The sequence below is a fragment of the Tachyglossus aculeatus genome, chromosome 3, assembly GCF_015852505.1.
Source record: "Tachyglossus aculeatus isolate mTacAcu1 chromosome 3, mTacAcu1.pri, whole genome shotgun sequence".
Taxonomy (NCBI): Eukaryota; Metazoa; Chordata; class Mammalia; order Monotremata; family Tachyglossidae; genus Tachyglossus; species Tachyglossus aculeatus.
The window spans coordinates 78,403,045-78,428,867 of NC_052068.1; the positions used below are offsets into that span (position 1 = coordinate 78,403,045).

A 25,823-nucleotide genomic window follows, 5' to 3' on the forward strand; every position below is an offset into this window, starting at 1 on the left:
AGTCTAGAGAGGGAGACAGACATTGAAATAAAGTAAATAAATTAGGGGTATGTACATAAGTGCCAGACTAGTGAGTGAATTCTTCTTTTAGGGTTCTAAAGGGACATTCATTCTACCCTGAAAGAATTGCAGCCAGCAATCCTAAGGCCTTTGAGGCTGTCAGAAATGCAGCATAGGAAACCACACAAGGGCTTCTGCAGCACCCCTGCTCAATCACCAAACAGATCTGCGGAGGTTGCCCAAAGCCATACTGCCAGGCATGCTATGCTATGCTATACGCCCAGAGAGCACCATGCCATGTCTCTCAGAATGGGGGAGAAACCAGAAAAGTGTTTTCCACCGATTGTAAACTTGTGGAACTACGTGACTTTACAACAACCCAGTTTTCCCTTATGTAGGGAATGCCACATGTGTAAAACTTTGCATTCGAAAATATGATAGTTGGTGCTATGGTAGCTCAACCCGTGGAGATGACAAGAAACTCTAGTTCATACAGCCTCTGTTTCTGCTCCATGGGCGCACCAAAATCCTCAGGAGTTGGCCCCCTGACTGGGGCCTTATCCTGCCTCCCAACACTCTGACAAATCAGCCATGTTCCCAGAAGTAACAGGTGGGCAGAAAGAAACCCTTGTTCTACCTTCAGGACACGAACAGTGGTGGCAGTTTTTCACTAAAGACTGATTTGCCCCAAATGATGATGTATCTAAAAACCGCACCTTCCAACTTAACTTTTAAACAGCTTAACAAACTTAGCTGACATCGTTGATACATTTGATTTGTTCAGTTTGAATTGTCTTTTATGGTTGAATGTATAATAACCTTATTATATGTGTCTGTCCTCCCTCACTTAGGCTGTGTGGATTTTGTGGGCCAGGGTCCCTGTTGGAATTGATTTTCACATAATTACTCCAGAACCTAATATGGAGGAGCTATCAGCTCCTCTAGACTGTAAGCTTGTTGTGGGCAGGAAGTGTGTCTGTTGTTACAGTGTACTCTCCCAGGTGCTTAGTACAGTGCTTTGCACACAGTAAGCACTCAATAAATACAATGACTGAACCTAGCACAGTGTTTTTGAACTAAACAAACGGAAGTAACAAATAGCGCACTTAGTGGAGTCACTTCAGAACTAAATCAGTAATGCCGATGGTCCTGAAACAATCTGGGACTCGCCACCTTTTTGGTAGAATACAAGGGATAATACTAGAAATTTTCCCAGGCACCATCTAGCAGCCTGCACCAAAACAGGGGACCACCACCACCACCACCTCATCTTTCCCTAGGTCTTCCCCTTGTTCCTCCAACCCCAATACCTCTCTCCAGTTCACCTGCTCACCTCTAGCCCCTCAAATATTCCACCTGTCTTCCATAGCTTTCTCTCTTATGAATCAACACCTTATTGTGGCAGGAGAGTTTGCGGATGCCAATGAAGCTCAGAGCTGTACCACTAAGTGATATTCTCTTGCCATAATGGAAAGGTCTAAGACAAAGCATCAGACAAAGCTGTTTCACCTATGCTGAGCGGCAGCAGCATGGGAAAGAGTAAAGGAGGATGATCAAGTGATCAAAATGTTGATCAAAGACAACAGCACAGACTTAAGTTTTTACTGCGTGGGAAGATGGTAATGGTAAACCACTTCCGTATTTTTTTTTAACCAAGAAAACTCTAAGGATATACATACCAGAGTGACTACAGAAGAGCGAAGATAGGACGTTCTGGAGAAAATAAGTCCACAGAGTGGCTATGGATCGGAAACGACTCAACGGCATTTGATGATAATTACAGCTATGCTATTTGGGCTTGTGGAGCAGAACCACATGCTCCCATTTGTTCTGTTCTCTTTCGCAGCCTGGGCCCACCATGCAATACTGCAGTTAAGCCCAACACACATGCATAAAAACACCAGGCTCCATATTCCCCTACTCTTGATTAGAGAATTCTGAATAATCAAAAGAAAGTCTTGTCTTGCCATGAACGAGACCCACACAATATGGAAACTGGCAAAGGTGAGAGTCTGTTTCAGCAGGAGATGGTTTGCTTAAAAATTTAAGGCTCCTCGGGAATGCTCCGGGGAGTCTGGACATCATATAAAAAAGTCAGTTAGTTGATCGTATTTATTGAGCACTTATTGTGTGCAGGGCACTGTAATAAGAGCTTGGGAGAGTATGACAGAACTATACAACAGACAAATTCCCTGTCCACGAGTTTACATTCTAGAGGACGAGCTTACAGTCAAGAGGGAAGAGGGGATGGTGGCAGGTAGGGAAGTGAAGGCTTTTGTACTCTCCCATGCTCTCAGTACAGAGCTCAGCACATGGTAAGCACTCAAGAAACAGCACTGATTGAATGACTGGGGTGGTAGAAGAGGTAGGGAAAGAGATACAAGTCTGACATACATTGCTGCCTGTTGGTGCTGAGGATCTCCCAAAGATTTTGCTACTAAAATGAACTAGCAATGATGACATGTTGGCATGATCACGTGGAAAACACGTGTCAAATATTCAATTCAATTCCTTGGGAAAAAACCCCAACACACTTTAGGTAAGAAAAGTTGAATTAAACTTAAAAACTAAACTATCTCCAATACAAATAGGGAATTTCCTAATGGAGTTTCAGAAACTGAAGTATATTGTGTTAGTATTAAGTCATATCATAGACCCAGGAGGATTGATGGACTTTGCACTACCGTATTACTGAATTCATTTAAGATATGTAGTATAAAAGTTCAGAATGGTCACAATATATCAGCATTAAACAATTTGTGTCATCAATCTAGGAGTTTCTCAAAACCTCTAGATACTTATAAAAATGCTCTAGCTGTGTTTTTTTTGTTCCAAAGGTACACTGATAGCAGTGACCTCTGAAAATAAATCCCACAATAAAAAAAACTACATACATTTTGACAAAAATGTGTCCAACTCTATCTAACCTGATTAGCTTATATCTACCCCGGAGCTTAGTACAGTGCCTGGCATATGTTAAGAACTTAAAAACACCATAAAAACAAAGAAAGATGGAAGGATTTAGAACAAAAAGCATTTTTCAAAATGATCAAAATTAATCCCCTCAAGATTTAAGGTCTTTATGGGTGGGGTTCATGTCTACCAACTTTACTGTACTTTCTCAAGGGCTTAGTTTAGTGCTCTGCACAGAGTAAGTGCTCAATAAATACCACTGATTTAGTATTTAGAGGCAACACATTTCTAAGAATAAAGCTAAGATTAATCTGAAATACTGAAAGTAATTATGGCATTTGTTAAGCACATACTATGTGGTAAGTGCTGGGGTCGATGCAAGGAAATGAATTTGACAACATTTAGTCATTAAAAAGTGCAGTACAACTGCTGGTAAGAGGATTTCACCTCCCCACTAACCACTCATGGTTATCAAGCTCTATCCCTAAATACAAATATGTTGTCTTGACATTGGCAGCATAAACACAGAACATCCAATTTACAGGTTGAAGCTACTTCAGATTAGATATGTGTCTTTTCTGCATTAATCCTAGGAAATTCTGCATTAATTTCCTGACATTAAACAGCTAATAATAATAATGGCATAACAATAATAATAATAATAATATTATAAAATGCTAACAGGAGTGTGCTTTGGAAATTGCATTTTATTTCACAATTTGGCCAGGTAAAGCAAAAAAGTATTAGGCTGACTTCTTGGAGACACTATTTGGATAAGAGGTGGGAACAGGTCTGCTAATTCTATTGAACTGTACTTTCTCAATCACTTAGTATGGTGCTCTGCACATAGTATGTGCTCAATAAATACCACTGACTGATAAGAGACGACTTGTTGATGCCTCCTCTTTGGTTAGATGCCTGGCCAAATGGCAGTTCCTATCCCAGAGTCCTGGAGAGCTGTCCCAGTTGCTACACCTGCTTGGGCTCTGAAGAATGACAATCAATCAGTGGTATTTACTGAGTGCTTAATGTGTGCAGAGCACTGTACTGAGCACTTGGGAGAGTTCAGTAAAACAGCAGTGGCAGATATGATCCCTGCGCACAAGGAGCTTACCCAGAGGACCCTTACAGACGCAACAAGGGAAAGGCAGGAACAGGGACAGTTTTGAAGGAGTAAAAAAGCCTGAGTTAAGGAGAATAGTTGATGTACATTGCTAATAGGGACTTGGATTTGGTGCTAGTGAATATGGATCATAACCAATTAACACTAGGTTGGTTCTTCATGTTGAATTTGCCCTGTAAAGTTCCATGGGCAAACTGGAATTATATATGACAGATTTATCTTCAAAATACACATGTGTTCCACGACACCCCAAGCCAAAGAGACCTACCTGAAAAAATAACAAGGAAAGCTTCTAACTGAAAACATAAAAGCAAATAGTGAGTGGGACCAAGCAACCTATATTTGCCAAAAAGAAATGAAAAGGAAATACTTTTTCTTCTTTTGATTTCTTCCTTCATATCTGACTTTAATGTCTTTGGTAAAACGGGGAAAACATTCACTGTGGTAATTGTTTTAAAGGATGAGAATAAAATTGGAGTCACATGGCAGGTGTGTCTCAAGTGCACATTTTTACAATAAAAAGGACAGTTCTCCTTTGGCAAAATGGTAACAATAGGGAGGCTTTCACTCTAGCGAAAGAATATGTACACTTTCGCTAGAGTGAAAGCCTCCCTATTGTTACCATTTTGCCAAAGGGGAACTGTCCTTTTGGTAGCCCATTTAGTTACCAAACCTGTCACACTATTCTACTCTCCTTTGACGGGTACATAATAATAATAATAATGGTATTTGTTAGGTACTTACTATGTGCCAAGCACTGTACTAAGTGCTGGGGAGAATACAAGATAATCGGGTTGTCCCATGTGGGGCTCACAGTCTCAATCCCCATTTTACAGATGAGGTAATAGACCCAGAAAAGTTAAACAACTTGCCCAAAGTCACACAGCTGACAAGTGGCGGAGCCGGAATTAGAACCCATGACCTTTGACTCCCAAGCACGTGCTCTTTCCACTGAGCCACGCTGCTTCTCTAAAGGCCAGAAACTTAAAAAGCATGCAAGATGATGATGCTACTCCCCTAACTGCTCTTATTTCAGAAAACTAGAGCAGGAGACACTTGAGGACTCTTTATCTTTTTATCCCAAAGAACTTAAAAGATTCTCTGGTCCACTGCAATAGGAAAAGGGGGATGGATGGAAGAGGGAAAGAGAGGAAAAGGGTTAGGATCCTAGAACACTGCTCTGCACATAGTAAGTGCTCAATAAATACAAATAATTGATTAATTGAAAGTTTCAGGAGTAAAGGAACTGAAGGGCTTCCCTCATCCCCCTGTAAAATTCATGGTTTGTGGAAAGCAAAGAAAAAAATATTCTAAGCCAGTTTCAAGGGGATGACTTCTTATCCTAGCACTTCAATCCCATTGTGCTTTTCCACCATTGTATCAGTAATCATTAGCATTACAAAGAGAACTTAATTGCTTAAAGTTCTCTTATCATAAGCTTAGTGGTAACAGTGAATTTAGTTCCGATTATGTTCTCCATGTAATGCAAACGAACTCTGACAGTATCAAAGAAGCTCAATGTTGTCTCAGAATCGCTTGAAATGACAGTATTATTTGGGGCCAAGGAAAAGCACTGTTCAGAATGATATACCCTGAAAGCCAAAACTGAATTAAAAAAAAAATTGAGGCTACAATCATTTCTGCCATAATACCTACTTTCATCACTTTAGACACAACGTTGTGGAAAAATTAGGGAATGCTCTTTCCACAATACGCATCAGATCGGTCTGGAAAGAACATGATCTGGTGTTGGCAGAAATGGCTGTGTTCATGCTTGAGGCATCAGTCAGGTGATGAGTAGTAGAACACGAGTTTTACATAACCTGGGGGTCTTTAAGAACATGACCCCTGTGTTACAGGAGAGCTGACTGTAGTTAAAACCATGACTAGGAAAACTGTGATAGGCCAGGAAAACATAGGAGTCTGTAGAGTTCCCTTTCTCCATACAGCAGAAGGTTGGATGACTGAGACCAACACTAGACAATTCCTCAAAAACACAACAAGCTCCTTCTTTTCATCCTACACTGGTTATGGAGGGGGCGGGGGGGAATGATGGAAAAAGCCAATTCATACCAGTTAATTAGAAGATTAAGGGGGACAGAGCAGATTGGACTAAAATGAAAACAATTTGGCAAATTGGCTTAAAAGGGGGAGGACCAGATGTCTTGATTTAGACAGAATATCCCAGGATTTTAGGGCCTTTAAATCACCTTTGGGACACAGCTGAACCCTACACCACTGAAAGGGGGAAAGAATGGTTGGCTCATAAACCAAAGCTGATTGGAGGGACCAGGAAAGGAGTGAAGGAAGAAGGACAGTGGCAGTAACCCTTTATTTTCCCTTCTCTCCGTATCCCTTTCTACCTTCAACCCACCCATGTGGTCCAACATTAAGCAACCAGATTAATAAGTACCTTTCCCCAGTTCCTCTCTATCCCCTATTTTCTTTGTTTATTGTCTTTCTGCCTTCCTTTTTATTTCACCTCTTACTACCTTTCTTTTTATTTCTCATTTTTTGTCCCATCATTTCCACCTCTTCTTATGTCTTGGATGCTTTTCTTGCCCTGTCCCCTCCTACTCTCATACCCGTCCCAATTTGAGCTGTCCAAATTCTGGTTGCTTGGCTTCAAAGATATACTAAAATCATTTAGATACTTGAAACTATCACTAAGTGAAACTTATGAAACTTTGGAGAGAACATGTTTGAAATAAAGAGCTTCTTATTGAAAACAATTTTAGTAAAACACCAATTCACACTTCACTGTCCGAGAAGGGTGCTATTTAAATGGGCACGGGTGGTTACTTATAGTTTCGGGTCACTGAAAGGAAATATGTTAATCTGAATATCTTCCCTGAGACAATCTAATTTTAATAGGCACAACAACAAACAAGATACCCAATAAGAGGATTCTACTACATGCCATAAATCCAAAAGCTATAACCAAAGGAACGAAATACGAAATAACCGAAGACTGTCACTATCGTGCAGTATAACTGATGTGAAATTCTGAGTATTGAGTATTACTATCATGCCGACTGACCCCATAGTTACCAAAATCTCCAAAAGCCCCATCACCAAAATAAACAAGCCCTAATACTCATGCAATGAAGATGCTAAGATCTTCTCTTTCACTTGTTCTAAATCAAACTTTTCCATATTTATTCCTTGATTTAACTGTTCTAAAATGGCTTTCGATGGTTTACAGTTGGTAAAAGTAGTGGAGAAATGGTTTCCTAAAGGGAGCTTTATGGCTCAATAATGTAACATTTTGGAATGAAACAACAACTTCCCTCTAAGCTACCATTACAAGGTTACAGAGCTATCACTCTCAACTGGTACGGATCCTATTTCTGAAATATTAGTTTCTAGTCTTTTGCCAAAACACTAAAATGTAAAGATACTCTACTTGTCCACTCGTGTCTGCAGCCTGCTGGAAATGCGTGGCAAGCGACGTCTCATCTTGGAAAACTTCATTACACTCCAAACATTTTAGACTATGTCTACAGAGTTTTGATGGATCTTCATCTAGAGGCATAGCTGGAATGATAGGTGTGCTCGAAGGGGCTGAAATTACCGTCCCCGTTATGCCAGACTGAATCTTTGTTACGGTATGGGTGCCAACTCCCATCGGACTCTGAAGAGAAGAAGATGCGGCGGAAGTATTGCTTGAAGGAGAAGCTATCATTTGATCGGCCGGAACGGGTTTTAAAATTAAATGGGAGCACTGCATTACCACTCCCTTTTCCTTATGCCCGCGAGCATGGGAAAGGAGACTGCATTTGTTGTAGAAAACTAAGTTCTTTGTACAATGGTTACACGTTACTTCAATGCGTACACTCCGCCTGTCATAATGCTGCGTCAGACTCTTTTCAAGGGCAAAGGAGTCGCCGCATTCCAAACACTTGTAACCCCGGGTGGGTAACGTGATACCTGCGTTAGCTGGAGGGCTAAGGTTTGGGATGTAAACCGGGACAGGGTTGACGCTGCTCAGCACCTTGTTGAAGGCTTCCACAACAGAACTCTGTAAAGAGGACACCACCTGGACTCGCGACACTTTCTTGGGGGGCTGGGAGGTGGCCGCCGAAATTATTGCCTGCTTGATTTGCTGCTGAGGTTTCGTTAGCACTTGGCGGAGTTCGGAGGTGGCCTGAGCACCTTGAGGCAGAAGATTAAGATTGGCAAGATGCACGGTCTTTGGCACGAGTTTAGCGTTAGCGAGGCTAGACGCTGGCACCACCACAGTCTGCTGCTGAATAGCGTTGGCAGCCTTTATAATGGCACTGCTGGCACTCTGGACAGATGCAGCAGAGATGACCGTGGCTTTCACCGTTGTGTTGTTAGCGAGCTTCAAGTTAATCACTTGGGAGCCTGCCGTCTTCACGGCCGAGACCGGGAGGAAGGCGGTGGCTACAGGCTTAATGGTGACCTGCTTGGGGGCCAATTCTGCGGTAGCGACTGCGTTCGTCACCACCGCTGACGGAAGAGGCGCTCTGGGGGGAGAAGAGAGGACTGCGGCAGAAGCGGGAGACGACAGGAGGGATGTCATGGAAGCCACCATGGCAGCAGTTTGCTCAGAAGGTTTTTTCCCGGCATCCAGATCAATTTCGGGCAACACCCTGGTTACCGTTCTCTTAATTTCTCCAGAGGAAGTCTTGATGGTTTTGATGCGAACCTTGGGGATTGCTGGTGTTGATCCTGCGGGAGAGGACGGAGACCCTTTGCTACTGTTCTCACTTGAGACACTCCTGGGGCTGTCCGGTGGCTTCAGAGATGCCTTTTTTGCCCCGTCAATGAGACTTTGTGACTCGGGCGACTTCTCCACAGCTCGAGGGCTTTCAGTCACATCTTTTGGTAAAGGAGAAGATTCCCCTGAATTGGTCACTGGCTCTTTACAGATATCTGATGCAGCTTTCTTAGCACTGAGAGCTGCAATGGCGGCGATGCATGAAGAAAGTTTAGCAGATGACTTGGTTTTGGCCTGGGAAACGCTGGCAAGATTAGCCTCATTCTTCTCAGAGCTTAGCTTTCCGTCCGGGACCCTGTTTTCAAGCAACTTTTCAGAGTTTTCTTTCAATTTCTCCTCCACTTTTCTAACTTTAAAGGGTTCATAGACACCCAAGTTCACAGAATTTGTTTCGATCTCTCTCTTCACAACTTTGTTTTTGTCCACATTGCTTGAAGTAGAAATGCCCGGCTTGATCAAGTTCTCTCCTGCAAGCATCTTGAGCTTTTCATAGTCCTGCTGGGAAACCGCTCCCGTTAACACGTTTGCTCTGAAATTTGAACACATCTCTTCCTTATCAGGTGGATCATCCACCTCGATCTTTTCATCATCATCGAACTCTTCAGCACTGGAGATGGGGCTAAACTGGTTGAATGCTGAATCTTTAAGGGTCACTTCGGAGGTGGGTCCTTCCTCTTTCAGAGACTTCCCTCCATCTTTACTATAACTCTCGAGAGTGGATGCTGTCAGGAACCCATTGTGTAAGCCATTCCCAGTGGAATGATGGCCATCTTTATCTCCTCCTTCGGAAGAATCGATGTTGCGCACGTTCTTTACGATAACACTGACTCCAACGTCAGAAGATGAGGGGGCGTGAGAATCCTCATCTACATGAGTGTTCTGCTTTATGTGGCCTTCGTGGTCATCGTGTCCAGACTCAATAGCTGCTTTAGGATCGACCATATCTGGGATGTCGAAGGCTGCAAGAAGGTCATCAAAATCCGGGGTCTTCATATCCCCCATGGTCATGAATTTGTTTAGAAAAGGTTCTGTGAAATAAGCAGAAAATAGTTCCATCAGCACCCAGAATTTTGGCATAATGACTTGTAGTATACCGCTATACAATGAAACACGACAGTGACACATCCTGGGTCAGAGCAATGGCCCATAGAGCACAGTGTTCTCTCTTCAAAAGTGAAAACAAAACATGCTTGGAAGAATACAGTGTGATGGTTGCCCTCCTTACATCCATCCTCATAGTTAGGAATGGATGTCCAACTTAACCTTCCTAATGTTACCCTCAAATTATTCATTTATCTACTCCCTTCTTGAATTTATTGGTAGTTTACACCAAAACAGAGGGACTGATGATGACTAAGAAATATTATTAATGCTAGTAAGAGCCGCATACCAAAATGAATAAACAACCACTTGCCTACAAACTCACAGAACTCAAAAATTACATTTTGAAACTGGTCTCCCTTAGAGTCAGGATAGCCAACCCTCCAGAAACAGTCTGGGGCCTACATTAGCAGCCAGCAGTCTACTTAATCACTGCAAACCTGATGCTCCAACAGCATCAGAGGAACTTCAGAAGACTCACCAAGAGCGTGGTCAGCTTAAGCCTAGTGACCACACAGCTCTATAATAGGGTGAGAAGTTTGAGGTACTAGGTTGAGGAAGGGCTGAGTCCACCCCGCGTTCCTGCCCTCGATGTCTCCAATCTACCACACCATGCAGTGTCCAGTAGGGAACTGAGAGAGTCCTAGGGAAATAGGTGACAATGCTTCTTCTGGAACCACAAGCAGCGTAGAATCAGCGCTGTCTAGTGGAAGAAGCTCGGACCTGGGAATCAGAGGACCTGCTTGCCTGTTATGTGACCTCAACCAAGTCATTTAACTTCTCTGTGTCTCAGTTTCCTCATCCGTAAACTGGGACTTAAATCCTACTCCCTCCTACGTAGACTGTGAGCCCTGCATGGGACATGGATTGGGTCCAACCTGATGATCTGGTATCTAACCCAGCGCCTGGTAAAGGTGCTTGGCATAGGAGTGCTTAATATCATAATCATTATTATCATCACAAAGAATGACTCCAAATATCACCTGGGGAGCCAGGGCTGCTCATTCTGGCCCAACTTTCCGCTACCCCAACCTGGCCATCGAACGACCTCTCCAGGAGCAGCAGAGATTTTGATCCTTAATCCTTTTCTGGTTTTTGCTCTTTCTTGCATTTGTTAAGCACTCACTATGTGCCAGGCACTGTACGAAGCACTGAGGATGATAAAACATATAATAGGGTGGGGCACAATCCCTGTCCCACATTGAGCTCACAGTCTTAATCCCCATTTTACAGAGGAGGGAACTGAGGCACAGAGAAGTTAAGTGATTTGCCCAAGGTTACACAACGGACAAGTGGCAGAGCCAGGATTAGAACCCAGGTTCTTCTGACTCCCAGGCCCATGATACCAATAGTTATGAAAAAACTAACTCAGTTCTTTATCACAATAATATTTTGCTGATTGAGTCTTCAATCTAAAGGGGTGAATCAGATCACATTTATCAATCAAATTTATTGAGCGCTTACTATATGCACAGCACTGTACTAAGCGCTTGGGAGAGTGCAATATAATTGAATTAGCAATCATGTTCCCTGCCCACAACGAGCTTACAGTCTTACAATTTACTCACACAATTAAACATGCAAAATTTTCTCAGATTTCAGAAGCATTGCATATTACAGATAGGTTGGGGTAGGGACAATTTATTTGATTCTTCCTCTGGTTTAGGAAATGAGATGAATAAACAATTTAAATTCAGGCACTGAGACTTTAAGAGATTCTCCAATGTCTGCCTTTGACTTTGGATACTGAATTCCAAGGTGGGGCTTACTGGAGTTGAGCATCATAATACGGCAAAATGCCATCCACACTGTAGACAACAATGTGCTTTCAAACAGAAGCCACTGTGAAGTGGGAATAAGCCAGGAGCTATGTTAGATTGAAACTGGCTGTAAACTCTTCTTAATAATAATAATAGTTATGATATTTGTTAAGCTCAAGCACTGTTCTAAGGGCTGGGGTGGATACAAGGTAGTCAGGGTGTCCCACATGGGGCTCATAGTCTTAATCCCCATTTTACAGATGAGGTAACTGAGGCACAGAGAAGTGAAGTGACTTGCCCAAGGTCATACAGCAGATAACTGGCAGAGCTGGGATTAGAACCCACATCCTCTGACTCCCAAGCCGTTCTTGCCACTAGGCCATGCTGCTTCTTTCCTTCACCTGAGCCTTGAGCTGCTCTAAAATGGAGAACAGACACAGAGAATGGAAAGGATAACTGCGACATGGTTACTCCATCAACTGCTTTATAAAAAAGTTATCTAAAGACTTCCATTCTGGATAGCTTTTTAATTCAACCGACATTTTTCAGTGCTAAATCGGTTCAATTTGCTAAATGAGCCATTAGAGTTTCACTATTCACCAACAAAACAGTGACAGATTATCACACAGATCAGGCAAAAGGGTACACTAAAGCAGCACGATGTTAGTCAAGTTATCAAAAAATCAGGCACATGCGTCATCAGGAGTTGCTTACCACCGATGTCTGCCCTATCTAAGAGTTAGGGAGTGTGCGCCCTTGAAAAATTATGGGGAAGGACCGACATTCATTCAATTGTATTTATTGAGCGCTGTGTGCAGAGCACTGTACTAAGCACTTGGGAAGTACAAGTTGGCAACCGACAGAAGGGTATTCTCTTTTCCTAAAGCTTCCCAAGGACAATTATCTCACTGTGGCTGCTGCCCCTCGACTGCTGTCCTTTCTGAAGCTGCTGTTGTCCCCATCCAAATTCCTACCACTGTGACTTCTGAATCTGTCTGGTCCTCCATTGTTTGGTGGAGCTTCCTGTCTGAAATGCATTGCTGAGGATAATAAAGTACCACAATAAAAAATGCTAAACAGCTATTACTTTCATCCTTACCATTTTCTTACTGATCACTAAATTTGCATCAATGAACTATTTCCCTAGATTCTCCTCTTTGCAATATCAATATCACCCATGACTAATTTTGCATTAGTGACTACTGAATGTATCTATCTATCAGTATCTATTAATGTCTCTTTTACATCCTGATTTGGTCAACCCCCCCTCAAAATTGCACTGAGACCGGAAAATCAGCAACTCTGTTAACGCACAATACTTAACACAGGTGTGAGACATCAGAGGCTCTGATCAGTATTTGCCTAGGTCAGAAAGGCACTAAGAGTACTAGGTACCTGAAATATCAGCAACAGTTAAATGGGAAAAAAAACCCACTTTCTGATTAACTTCTGATTATTTGGTTCTGAAAGTGAAAACCCAACAAGTGAAAAACACATTTTTAAAAATTGTTTTCAAGAACCAGTTAGGTCATGGCTCAATGCCATGAATTTTTAAAAAAAACCCACAAACAAAAAAAATAACCTTGAAGATTACATGGAGATCCAATCTTTGCATCGTCCCTAGGAGAGAACAACCACAACAATCAGGAGGATGAGTCATTACCGAATAAGGATAAACTGGGAAGACTAGAATTCTTCTGTCTGGAAAGGCAAAGGCTGAGGGAAACAGGATTGAGGATTACAAAATGGCAAGGGAGGTGAATGGAAGTAGCAGAGAACTGCTGTTCACTAAATCCCACAACAGCTGGATGAGGAAGTGAAATAAGCATGAGCCCGGGAGTCAGGAGAACCGGATTCTAGCCCCAACTCTGCCACTGGCCTGGGAGAATCACTCAACCTATGTGCCTCAATTTCCCTATCTGTAAAATGGAGATAAGATTCCCGTTTTCCCTATCTCTTAGATTGTGTGCTCTGGGAAGGGCAGGGACAGTGTCCAATCCGATTCACTTTTATCCTCTCTAGGCTGTGAACTCCTTCTAGGCTGTGAGCTCACTGTGGGCAGGGAATGTCTCCACCAACTCTGTTATAGTGTATTCTCCCAAGTAAAGTGCTCTGCACACAGTACGCACTCAATAAATATGATTGATCCACCTGCCTCTTGGCATAGTGGTTGGCACACGAACACTTAATAATAATGATGGCATTTGTTTAGCACTTACTATGTGTGAAGCACTGTTCTGAGCACTGGGTGGGGGGGATACAAGATGAACAGGTTGTCCCACGTGGGGCTCACAGTCTTAATCCCCATTTTACAGATGAGGTAACTGAGGCCCAGAGAAGTGAAGTGACTTGCCCAAAGTCATACAGCTGACAAGTGGCAGAGCCAGGATTAGAACATATTACCTCTGGCTCCCAAGCCTGGGCTCTTTCCACTGAGCCACGCTGCTTCTCTTAATTCCACAATAATAGTAATAAAATCAATATTACAATAAATATTGCTAAAGCTTACAGGTGAAGGTGATAGAATTAAAGCAAACAAATGGAAAAATCTTTTTAAAGTAGGTGTTTAGCAAGTGGAATTTCCTACTATAGGAAGTTGTGTAGTCAGTCAGAAATTTCAATTGCCTCAAGAAGAGTTTGGATATTTAATAACAGATCCATAATGGGCTATTTCCAGAAAAGGATGAGTGTCCAAAGATATCACCTACCACACTTTTTTCCCCCAAAACTGGACTGACCATTGGTCTGAGTTAATATGGCATTTTACACATTTTTATATTGTCTCAAGCAATTTCATCTATTTCCATCATTTCAAATTGAATGTTCATATTACCCTGGGCACTCAACATTCTGTCAATCTATGAACTTAATTTGCTCCCTGTGAATTTGTGGCCATTGTTCCTCATTTTAAAAGTCATGTTCAATATTATTAATCTTCTCTTACAACACCCCAGCATTTACTGGAGACTAACAAGGAAAGAAGCACAGGACAGAACAGAAGATTTCACACACTTCCTTCCCCAGTGGGTTTAGAACCTTAGTTTGATAGGCAGGCAGCCAGCCAGAATGTGAAGATGAATAAAATGCTTAGTCTATTACCCAGGTCAGCACAATGCACAGGTAGGCAAATTAATAAATGGCCCTGGAGAAGCCAAAGTACAGAAACACCTTTGAGCTAACATCAGTGTACATCCAACAGTGTTAAATTCAGCAGAGGTTGTTTGCAGGAAATCCATCATCCAGCAAACCTTTCAAAGAAGCAACTGTTCTGGAAGATAATGATAACAATAATAATATTTGTTAAGCCCTCACTACATGCTAAGCACTGTTCCAAGTGCTGGGGTAGATATATGATAGTCAGGTTACAGTCCCTGTCCCAGAAGGGGTTCACAGTATAAGAGGGTGTATGATTTAATCCCCATTTTACAGATGAAGAAACTGAGGCACAAAGAGTTAAGTACATTATCCCAAGGTCAGACAGAAGATAAGTGGCAGAGCTGGAATTAGAACCCAGGTCCTCTGATTTCCAGGCCTGTGCTTGGATAACAATAATAACAATGATAGCAGTAATATTTATTACATGCTTTACTGTATGCCAAGCAGTGTATTAAGTGCTAGGGTAGATTTAGAATAATTAGGGCCCACATGGGGCTCACAAAGTATTAGGAGAACAGGCACCGAATCCCCATTTTGCAGATGAGAGAACTTAAGCACAGAGAAGTTAAGCACCTTGCCCAAGAACATAAAGCAGGTAAATGGAGGAGTCGGAATTAGAACCCAGGTCCGTACTCTTTCAGCTATGCGACACTCGTTCCCATGAATGAATTTGAAAGTTGAGGAGATATTTTCTAGTGGAGGAATGCGAAAATTTGTTTGCATATAGAATAGTTCCTGAGAATAAACATAAGATGAAAAAACAAGTCTCAGAATCCTGGATAACCATGACTAGGATGGCAGCAAGAAGCCACGTAGCCATCCAAAAAGCAGTGTGAATTAGAGTATGGGAAAGGTGGAAAGACCAATATTTGGTCTTTGCCTTTCATCACCCCTAGTTGGTGGCTACTCTGCTACCTGATATCAACCCTTTTTTTTTGATGGCATTTATCAAGTTACTATGCTATGGCATTTACTATGTGCAAAGCACTGTTCTAAGCGCTGGGGAGGTTACAAAGTGATCAGGTTGCCCCATGGGGGGCTCACAGTCTTCATCCCCATTTTAAAGATGAGGTAACTGGGGCCCAGAGAAGTTAAGTGACTTGCCCAAAGTCACACAGCTGACAATTGGTGGAGCTGGAATTTGAACCCATGACCTCTGACTCCAAAGCCCATACTCTTTTCCACTGAGCCACGCTGCTTCTCTTCACAGTGTAGAGAGTGGGAAAAAGTGGGGAATCAAACCCTTTCCTGCTCTCAGAGCCAGTTAAGCCCATTTAGGATTAAAATGAAACTTCAGCAAGTGCAAATTCTCTACCCTATAAACAAGGCAGGGCTGCACTTGAATCATGCCTCTAAAGGAGGAGATGTGACAAGTCAAGTCAAATAATAATAGTAGTAATGGTATTCCTTAAGGGCTTACTGTGTGCAGACCACACTGTGCACACTGAAGCACTGTGAGAGAATACACAGGTAGGAATTGGACAGGATCCCTGTCCCTTGGGGGGCTCACAATCAAAGAGTTTAAGTGGGGAGTGTGCACAGAGAGAGTTCTATCATTTTTCTACTGTCTAGTAGACTAGTGGCCTGCCTCATGCTAAGGGAAAGGGAGTTCTAGCCTAGACAGAGGGGTGGGCAAAGGTAATCAGAAGGAGAGATGAAAGGGAGAAACCTGTGAGTAGACTAGCTTGAGAGGTCTGAAGAGTGCAAGCTGGGCTACATAGTGGGAGAAGAGAGTGGATAAGCAATGACAAGAGAGCTGTTTGAGTGCCTTAAAAGTCAGGGTCAGGAGTTTCTGCTTGATGTGGAGTTTCTTTAATGAATCCACTAGCTTCAATGGACTCTTTTTAATAACTATATTCATGAGCTTTTATCCACATAGAATTGGTTTCATTTTAAGCTTCCAGTAATACCTAAAGTCTGTTATCCCTTCTGCACCCTTTAAAGCATATCTTCCCAATAATCACCACATCACCTCTCATTTTAAGAATAGTTAACTTCAATGTTCATCAACTGTTTGGTCCTTTTAAAATTCCCTGCTGATTTATGAGCTAGGTAACTTCAGATCCATGGGGTGGACAGTCCATTTTACACATAGTGTACCTAAGTTCTTGGTCCTCAAGCATTGCATTCAGTTAAGTGTTCAGTAACTACCATTACTAGTATTGATACAGTGATGAGCGACCTACTTGATTTACCACACCTCTGTGCTGTACAGTCCCACAGAGGGGAATTTTGTGGCCTTCGAAAACTTGCAAGTATTTGACCTCATGCAATTATGCATTTCACATGACAATCTTGTAGAGATCTGCAGAGATGTGGCTCAGTGGAACGAGCAAGGGCTTGGGAGTCAGGTCATGGGTTCTAATCCCAGCTCCGCCACTTGTCAGCTGTGTGACTTTGGGCAAGTCACAACTTCTCTGTGCCTCAGTTACCTCATCTGGAAAATGGGGATTAAGACTGTGAGCCCCATGTGGGACAACCTGATTACCTTGTATCCCCTGCGCTTAGAACACTGCTTGGCACATAGTAAGCGCTTAACAAATGCCACTATTATTATTATTAAATAGGACCTATATTCCCATCTCCCAGGCACCTGTCTTAATCAGAAGAAAACACTCCTACTGCGGAATGATTTGCTGCTTGTATTGTGACTAATAATAACAATGATAATAATAATGGCATTTGTTAAGCATTATGTGCCAGGCACTGTACTTAGCTCTGGGCTAGATACAAGATAATTGGGGTGGACACAGTCCCCGTCCCACATAGAGCTCACAGTCTTAATCCCCATTTTACAGATGAGGTAACTGGGGCAAAGAGAAGTTTAGTGATGATGGCATTTATTAAGCGCTTACTATGTGCAAAGCACTGTTCTAAGCGCTGGGGAGGTTACAAGGCGGTCAGGTTGTCCCACGGGGGGCTCACAGTCCTAATCCCCATTTTACAGATGAGGTCACTGAGGCACAGAGAAGTTAAGTGACTCGCCCAAAGTCACACAGCTGACAGTTGGCGGAGCCGGGATTTGAACCCCTGACCTCTGACTCCAAAGCCCGGGCTCTTTCCGCTGAGCCACGCTGCTTCTCAGTGACTTTCCCACATTCACACACAGCAAAGTGGCAGAGCCAGGACTAGAACTTGGGTCCTTCTAACTTCCAGATCCATACTGTAACTACTAGACAATGCTGCTTCCGTGAATATCAACTCGCAGTCAAACTCTCCTTATCCCATGGCTTTTGGGGTTTGCATTTGGCTTTCACATCTTCTGAGTTGGAAATTAAGGATAAATTTCCAAGTGAAGCTCATTAAATGGCTTCAACCACAATGACTGAGAATCCCGTTTGAAACTACCCTGCATGCAGAGCGAACCAAATCCAACCTGTAAATATGCAGCATTAATGGAGGATGGCAGTGTAGAAAAACCATCATGTGAACATGACATGTGAAAAAAAGCCATTCCCCATAATGAAGATCATTACCTGAGGGACCCTCACCTAGAAAGTTCCCACTATCTGGGAGGAAAACAACTGAGATGTAGATCGTGTGAATCATTTCTTAAAACTCAAGAATACACTTAAAATCATATAAACTTTCCATAAAATAATGATGCTAAAAGAAAGTATATTATTCTTTGGTTTTATTACCTCCCTTTTATAGCCACATCTGGCAGTTCCAAACCTTTTCAGTGTCTATTTTCCACTGGACTAATTTTGTTCCTACTGTCACTTTTTTATAGCTATATCTGGCTTTCCAAGTCTAGTCAGAATCCATTTTCCATTAAACTAATTCTTCTACAAGACTCTCCCTAGTTTTCCTTCATCTCTTTCCACATCTAATATTTTTCTTACTTTACAGTCACTTCAACAGTATCTTACTTTGAGTTTTTTCCCTTTATCACACTTTAAAGTCTATTTTTCTATAGGAGTAAACTTTAATTCCTAGCTTCCCCCTTCCAACCTATTTGCATTTCCACTGCTTTCTCTTCCCTGTCAACTCTCAAATGCAACATCAAATAAGAAGGGAAGTAACTGCTGCCTCCATAGCCCCTCCTCCCCACACCCCAACCCCACTTTCCCTTCCCAAAGTGGACTGTTTAAACTAAAAGAAAACCTACTCCCACAAGTTCAACTGAAGTCCTGGTCAGAAAAGCTTCCCTGTCATGGCTCAGCTTCTCCTAGCCCAATCAGGAACAGATGTCATGCCCGCAGCCAACAGAGATCAGCCAACTGCCTGCCTCTTCACAGGCTGCAGAGCATGGCTGTTGCACTGGGATCCCAGGTAGACCTGAAAACGTTCGGATCAAATCTTTCTCTTTTGGTTCATTAAGTGCTTACTCTGTGTCAAGTACTCTTCTCCACGCTGGGATTGATACAATTTAATCAGGTCAGACACAGTCCCCGTCCCTCAGGAAGCAAAGAGTCTAAGGGGAGGGAGAAAAGGTATTGAATCCCCATTTAACAGATGAGGAAACTGAGGCACAGAGAAGTTTAGAGACTTGTCCACGGTCGCCCAGCAGGAAACTAGCAGAACCAGGATTACAACCTGGGTCAGACTCCCAGATTCATGCCCTTTCCACTAGATCATGCTGCTCCTTCAGGCATCTCTTATGTCTAGCCAACATCTGTGGGATACCAAGGAACAGGGCAAAAGGGTTACAGAATTGAAAAGTAAAGACACACTGATATTTATATCTGCCTCCCTCTCTACAGTGGAAGCTCTCTGTGGGCAGAGAATACATCTTCCTACACTTTTAGTTCAGTACAGTGCTCTGCACAGAGTAAGCACTCAAATACTACTGATTGATATAGCAAAGAAAGACCTTTGAACACTGACTCTCGTGAGTAGCTCGATAACTGAGATAGGTAGATAGGAGACTCCAGTCTAGAGATTGTTCAAGCAACATATCTCCATTTTTATTTCCCTTCCTCTTGCTGGTCCTCAGTGGCTAGAGAGAACTATGGTCAGCATCTTCCACCTACAAACTTTTCTTCTCTTTCAAGATGGTTATAAAGTTACCTCTCAGTTCTCTTTCTTCTGTGGTAGATAACCCATATTCATTCATTCGTATTTATTGCGTGCTTACTGTGTGCACAGCACTGTACTAAGTGTCTGGAAAGCACAATTCGGTAACTGATCTTCCACCTCCTTCAGTCATACTTGGTGCCCTGCTCATGCCCCTTGGTAATTTCTTCACAACGTTTCCCAGTTCTTTTCTAACCTACATTGTCACATGACCTTTCTATGCCTTAATTCTTTTTACTTCTCATTACGAGCAGAATTAGCAATTTTTGATCTTCTTCACAGAGATATTGGGCAATGTTGCTTATGAGGAGAAAAACTGTTTATGAAAAAATCTGTAAATCGCTTTGTAAAATACACATACTTTTTATTCGAAATTTGAACTGATACAAAACCAGTGTGTGATCAAAAAATTCTAGCTGCGTACAGGACAGACATTTGGGCTGAAGATCGCTGTCTAAACTCTCCATCAGCTAAACACACCTTCTGTCTCAGTCTGCAGGTCGATCTATAGAAAGATCTGAGCAGATTACCTTTTTTTAATAGTCCTGAGATGGGTGCTGGACTCCTCTAAAACTGAGTATGTGATATATCTAGACCGTGAGTCCCTTGAGGAACAGGGTGATGCCTAATTTCCACTTGTACACTCTTTCATGGTGCTTAATATGGTGCTTTGCAAACAGTAAGTACTTAATATAAAATACTATTTCTATAGCCAAAAGCTATCCAGATGAAACTTGGACAGATAAAGATCTAGAGTTACACTTCTGAAAAACACAAAACAATTAAGAGCAAGATGGACCCCTCCAAAAAGTTGAAGAGAAGTGAGACTCAGCTGCACACTGTAAAGAAGTGAAGGCAATCTTTATTTGCACAGAGTTAAGTGAACTGCAGAGTACACATACATCTTTTCAACCACAACCACACACATGCATAGGAACTCTCCTTCAATAGCATCATTTTCCACTATGAAGGACTATACATAAATACAGGTTGTTTCTGAATATTAAGAAACTGGCTTATAAACATTTTCCCATTTTAACAAATATAGAGGAGAGAACCCTTGCACTGCCAGTGTTAACTGACTGTAATTCGGTGCCACACCTCTCTTGACAATTCCTCTTGGAGGTCTGTATGAAAGTTAGCATTTGGATCTTCAAATCCAAATCTGCGATACCCAGAAGTATTTTTACTGTATTGATCCTCTAACTACAGCCCATTCCACATACTTAGCTCTTCTAGTGCCAGCTTCTTCACTGTGCCCTGATCTCATCTATCTTTCCATCTACCCCTTTCCCACATCTTCCCCCTAGCCTGGGACTTCCGCTCACCTCCATATACGCCAGACCACCACTCTCCCCATCTTCAGAGTATTCTTAAGGTCACATCTCCTCCAAGAGGTCTTCCCCAATTAAGCCTTCTTTTCCCTGTATCCCTCTCCCTTCTACGTCATCTATGCACTTGGATCTGTGACTCTGGGCATTTTCATTCATTCATTCAATCGTATTTATTCAGTGCTTACTGCTGGCAGAGCACATACTAAGCGCTTGGAAAGTACAATACTGCAATAAAGAGAGAAAATCCCTGCCCACAATGGGCTCACAGTCTGGGTGGGGGAGGAGGGGAGGGAGGGAGGACAGACAGCAATACAAGTAAACAGACATCAATACAAATAAATAGAATTATAGATATGTAAGTGTTGTGGGGTGGGGAGAGGTGGGGAAGAGCAAAGAGAGCAAGTCAGGGTAACGTGAAGGGAGTGGGAGCTGAGGAAAAGTGGGGCTTAGTCTGGGAAGGCCTCTTGGAGGAAGTGCCCCTTCCGTAGCGCTTTGAAGGGGATGAGGGGGAGAGTGACTGTCTGGCAGATTTGAGGAGGGAGGGTGTTCCAGGTCAGAGGTAGGACGTGGGCCAGGGGCGAGACAAGTGAGATCGAGACACAGTGAGAAGGTGAGCACCAGAGGAGTGGAGTGTACAGATTGGGAGGTAGAAGGAGAGAAGGGAGGCGAGGTAAGAGGTGGCAAGGGAATGGAGAGCTTAAAGCCAATAGTGAGGAGTTTTTGTTTGATACAGATCAAGCGCTTAGTACAGTGATCTGCACACAGTAAGCGCTCAATAAATACGATAGAATGAATGAATTTAATATGCATTTGATATTCAACCCACCTTCAAGACCCCACTGCACTAAAGTACGTATCTTTAAATTATATATTATAAATTATTTATTTATACTAATATCTGTCTCCCCCACTGGACTGCGAACTAGTTGTTGGTAGGGAACATATCTGCCAACTCTGTTATACTGGACTCTCAGGTGCTTAGTACAGTGCTCTGGACATAGTAAGCACTCAATAAATACCACTGATGATGATGATTGCATTTAAGACACACTTTGACTTTAAAAACAAAATGTTGGCAATTCATAATGAATGCAAGTTAGACAACCAGCTCTCATAAAATTCCCTAAGTTACAAAATCCCACCTTTCACAAAACTGTAAAAACAAATCACACAGATAAGTTTAACTGAAATCCATACCACCAGATCCACACTAGCGAAGAGCCTGATGGAACTGAGGCAATGTATAGTACGGTCTCACAAGCCATTCAAACCTTTGGATAAGAGTTGACAATGCTCAATAAATACTACTGAATGAATGAATGTCAGCCTTTATCTAGATCTATTTCTCTGAAAAGCTCATGGTGTGGAAATCCACTCCAATCCAATGAGTCTTGCAATACTCAGAGCGCACAGGATAGCTTCCTCATGCTGGGCACAACTACAGAACATGGAGTTGAGGGCTCTTCTAAGAAGCCTGATGTGTTGTCAGTGTAGGTATACATGTACCGGGAACGGGGGTGGGGGGGTAGGGAGTGTCTGTACACAACATGGAGTGTGTTCCCAATCACTTATTCACTGGTATTTATTGAGCACTGTACTAAGTGCTCGAGAGAGTACCATACAACAGAGTTGGTAGACATGACTCCTCCCCTCAAAGCGCTTACAGTCTCAGAATGTGAGTTGTGTGTTTCCCCAAGTGAGAGAGTGTGTGGGTCTGGTAAATTCTAAGTTCCTTGACGGTGAGGATCATATCTCCTAATTCTACACTGATATTGATTAATAATGATATTGATTGATTGTGTTTGCATGTTTGTGGCTGGGTGAATGTGTATGTTTTTATGTTTATGGCTAGGTGAGCATCTATATGTTTGGAGGTGAGTGTACAAATCTAGTGAGATATGAGTATGATTCCTTTTTCTCTCTCCTGTTTGGGGGGTGGGGGGGAAATCACTAAGTGTAGGTACTTTCAGGCCCTCTCTGGTTTTCTGTGTGTGCTTCTTCTCTCGCAGCCTCGAATAGCCCATTAATGACCCCAGTGCACTCACAGAATTCCTAGAAGCACAGAGGGGCAATTGTGAATGTGACTCTTTTCCTTCCCATCAAAGCTGGGTAGAGTTGGGCCAGATGAGGTGGTGTCAGGGCAAGATGGGTTCCCAACTCCTCAGATACGTTCATTCACTCATTCAATCATATTTACTGAGTGCTGCTGTGTGCAGAGCACTGTACTAAGCACTTGGGAGAATATACTATAACAAAAGACACGCGCATTCCCTGCTTAGGCAAGACCACAGAACTTTAGTTCAGTAGACCTATATCCTCTCCACCTTACAGGGATGTTAGTGAAGATAAAATGGTGTTTGTGAAAGCATTAGTTCATAAAAAAACCTCTACAGAAATCAAACTGGTGGTGGTGATTGAAAACAATGATAATGCTAGCCAGACATACATATGCTTGCCAGTGGCTACTTTAAGACAGTATTGTTCAAGTTCTGATGGTAGATAGGGGCACTTCCCCTTCATTAATACAAATACAAATGTACAGCTAACCACAACTATGGAAAAGTGAGGGCAGGCTTCCTCTGAAGTATCTGTGGAGACACACTTCCAGAAGCAAGATATGGGGCTAGACAAAACAATGACTTTATGTAACATGGAAATTCCTACGCCGACAAGCAGGGAGGGAGAGACATTAGTATCCATATCCAAACTCTCACAATCTGCCCCCTCCTTAAAACGTGTTTACAATTTTATTACATCCATGTTTTGAATGCAAATGTACCATCACAACTGGACATCAAAGGACTTCCATCTGGATCAATAGATTGTGCCAGAAAGTCTCACAGAGATTCTGCTTACTAGATAGGTGGCCCAGCAGGAAGGAGGACACAGCGTCCTTTGGACTAGATAGGTGGCCCAGCAGGAAGGAGGACACAGCATCCTTTGGATCTGATATGATTCCTTTCTCAAGAAACTAATTTTTCCATCTCCACTTCTTGTCCCATAGCACAATCCTTTCGGCTCTATTTTACAGTCCCCAAACTCTTACTTCAATATAATTCCTCCACTAGGTTTATGCTAACGGCATCAATGATATGTGTGGAAATACTGAGTTCTTGGGAGTGAGACGTATGAAAAGGATGCACTCCATGAAAAGGGGGAATTATTTAACGTGTTCCAAGAAGAGTCATAAAAACAAAATAAAGCCCAGAGAACTGTTTTGGTCACTACGGATCAACTCCAGGAAAAATTCTTCAAAATCAGCTTAAATCTGAACAAGCTTTCCAAGCGCCACGGCCTGACCCTTCTCCAAATTTGAGACAAGTGTCAAAAGAGTAGAGAAGGAAATAACTATGACGATTGTAAGCTCATGGTGGCAAGGGATGTGTCTGTTTATTGTTATACTGTACTCTCCCAAGTGCTTAGTACAGGGCTCTACACACAATAAGTGGTCAATTAATATGATTGACTGACTGATGACAGGTCAATGGGTGGAAAACAAAATGATGGCATCAAGGTGTGTCTAAGGTAGGAGATGTCTTTTTTCAAATGGTATTTGTTAAACACTTACTGTAATAATAATAATTCTGGTATTTCTTAAGTGCTAAATATGTGCCAGGCACTGTACTAAGCGCTGGAGTGGATACAAGCAAATTTGGTTGGACACAGTCCCTGTCCCACGTGGGGCTCACAATTTCAATCCCCATTTTACAGACGAGGTAACTGAGGCACAGAAAAGTGAAGTGACTTGCCTAAGGTCACCCAGCAGACCCTGGCAGGCCTGGGATTAGAACCCAGGTCCTTCTAACTCCCAGGCCCTTGCTCGAGTCACTAGGCCATGCTGCTTCTCAGCTTCTCATGCTGCTTCAAGTTAATTGTAAAAAAATCATACTCTGATCACAACGGGGTAATTCCTGGACTACCCAAACAATTAGATTCTGAAGTGAAAGACATGAACTCAGCTGTTAAGTAGCAATCAATCAGTGATGTTTACTGAGCTCCTGCTCCTCCTGAGTTGAGCACTGTACTAAGCACTTAGGGGAATACAATAGAAGATATTTACAATCCAAAGGGAGAGACAGGCAGACATAAATCATTTACAAATAGTGGAAGGAGGAAGAAGAACAAGGACACAGTATGTACTAATACAAATAAATGGGCAGGGGAAGTGCCTATCAACTAGGCTGCTTTATACTCTCTGAAGCGCTTAGTGTAGTGCCCCTCACACATTAAGTACTCAATGAATACCACTGATTGATACACACATAATTACCGAGGATTGGTAGAAATCAGTAACTTCGAAAGGAGGCAGAATAGGTTGATATGATTGACTGATTGGGGCACAGGATGACCACAAGAATAGGGAAACAGCATGGCCTAACAGAAAGAGAACAGGTCTGGGTGTCAAATGACCTGGGGAATAATTCTGGCTCCGCCACATACCTGCTGCGTAACCTTGGGCAAGTCACCTAACTTCTCTGTATCTCAGTTCCCTCATTTACGAAATGGGGATTCAATACCTGTTCTCCCTCCTACTTAGACAGTGAGCCCCATGTGGGACCTGATTATCTCGTAGATACCTCAGAGCTTAACAAACACCACTAGTATTATTATTATCATCATTCAGGCAAGTGCTGGGCGAGAGGTGCTTTAGGAAGTCATATAAGAATTCTGCC

At 42.5% G+C, this 25,823-nt stretch overlaps 1 protein-coding gene across 3 annotated transcripts in view; it reads right to left on the minus strand.

The window, feature by feature from the left end:
- The window catches only part of ZNF532 (zinc finger protein 532), a 133,496-nt gene that overhangs the window by 74,908 nt on the left and 32,765 nt on the right, over positions 1-25,823 (minus strand). For 2 of the 3 annotated variants that reach the window (XM_038743927.1, XM_038743926.1), the window contains exon 3: positions 7,443-9,808. In XM_038743927.1, coding sequence (XP_038599855.1) covers positions 7,443-9,788 — 2,346 coding nt within the window. In that variant the 5' untranslated portion in view covers positions 9,789-9,808. Of the gene's footprint in view, positions 1-7,442; positions 9,810-25,823 lie in introns of those variants that run through there. The other variant, XM_038743928.1, reaches the window with a different exon arrangement.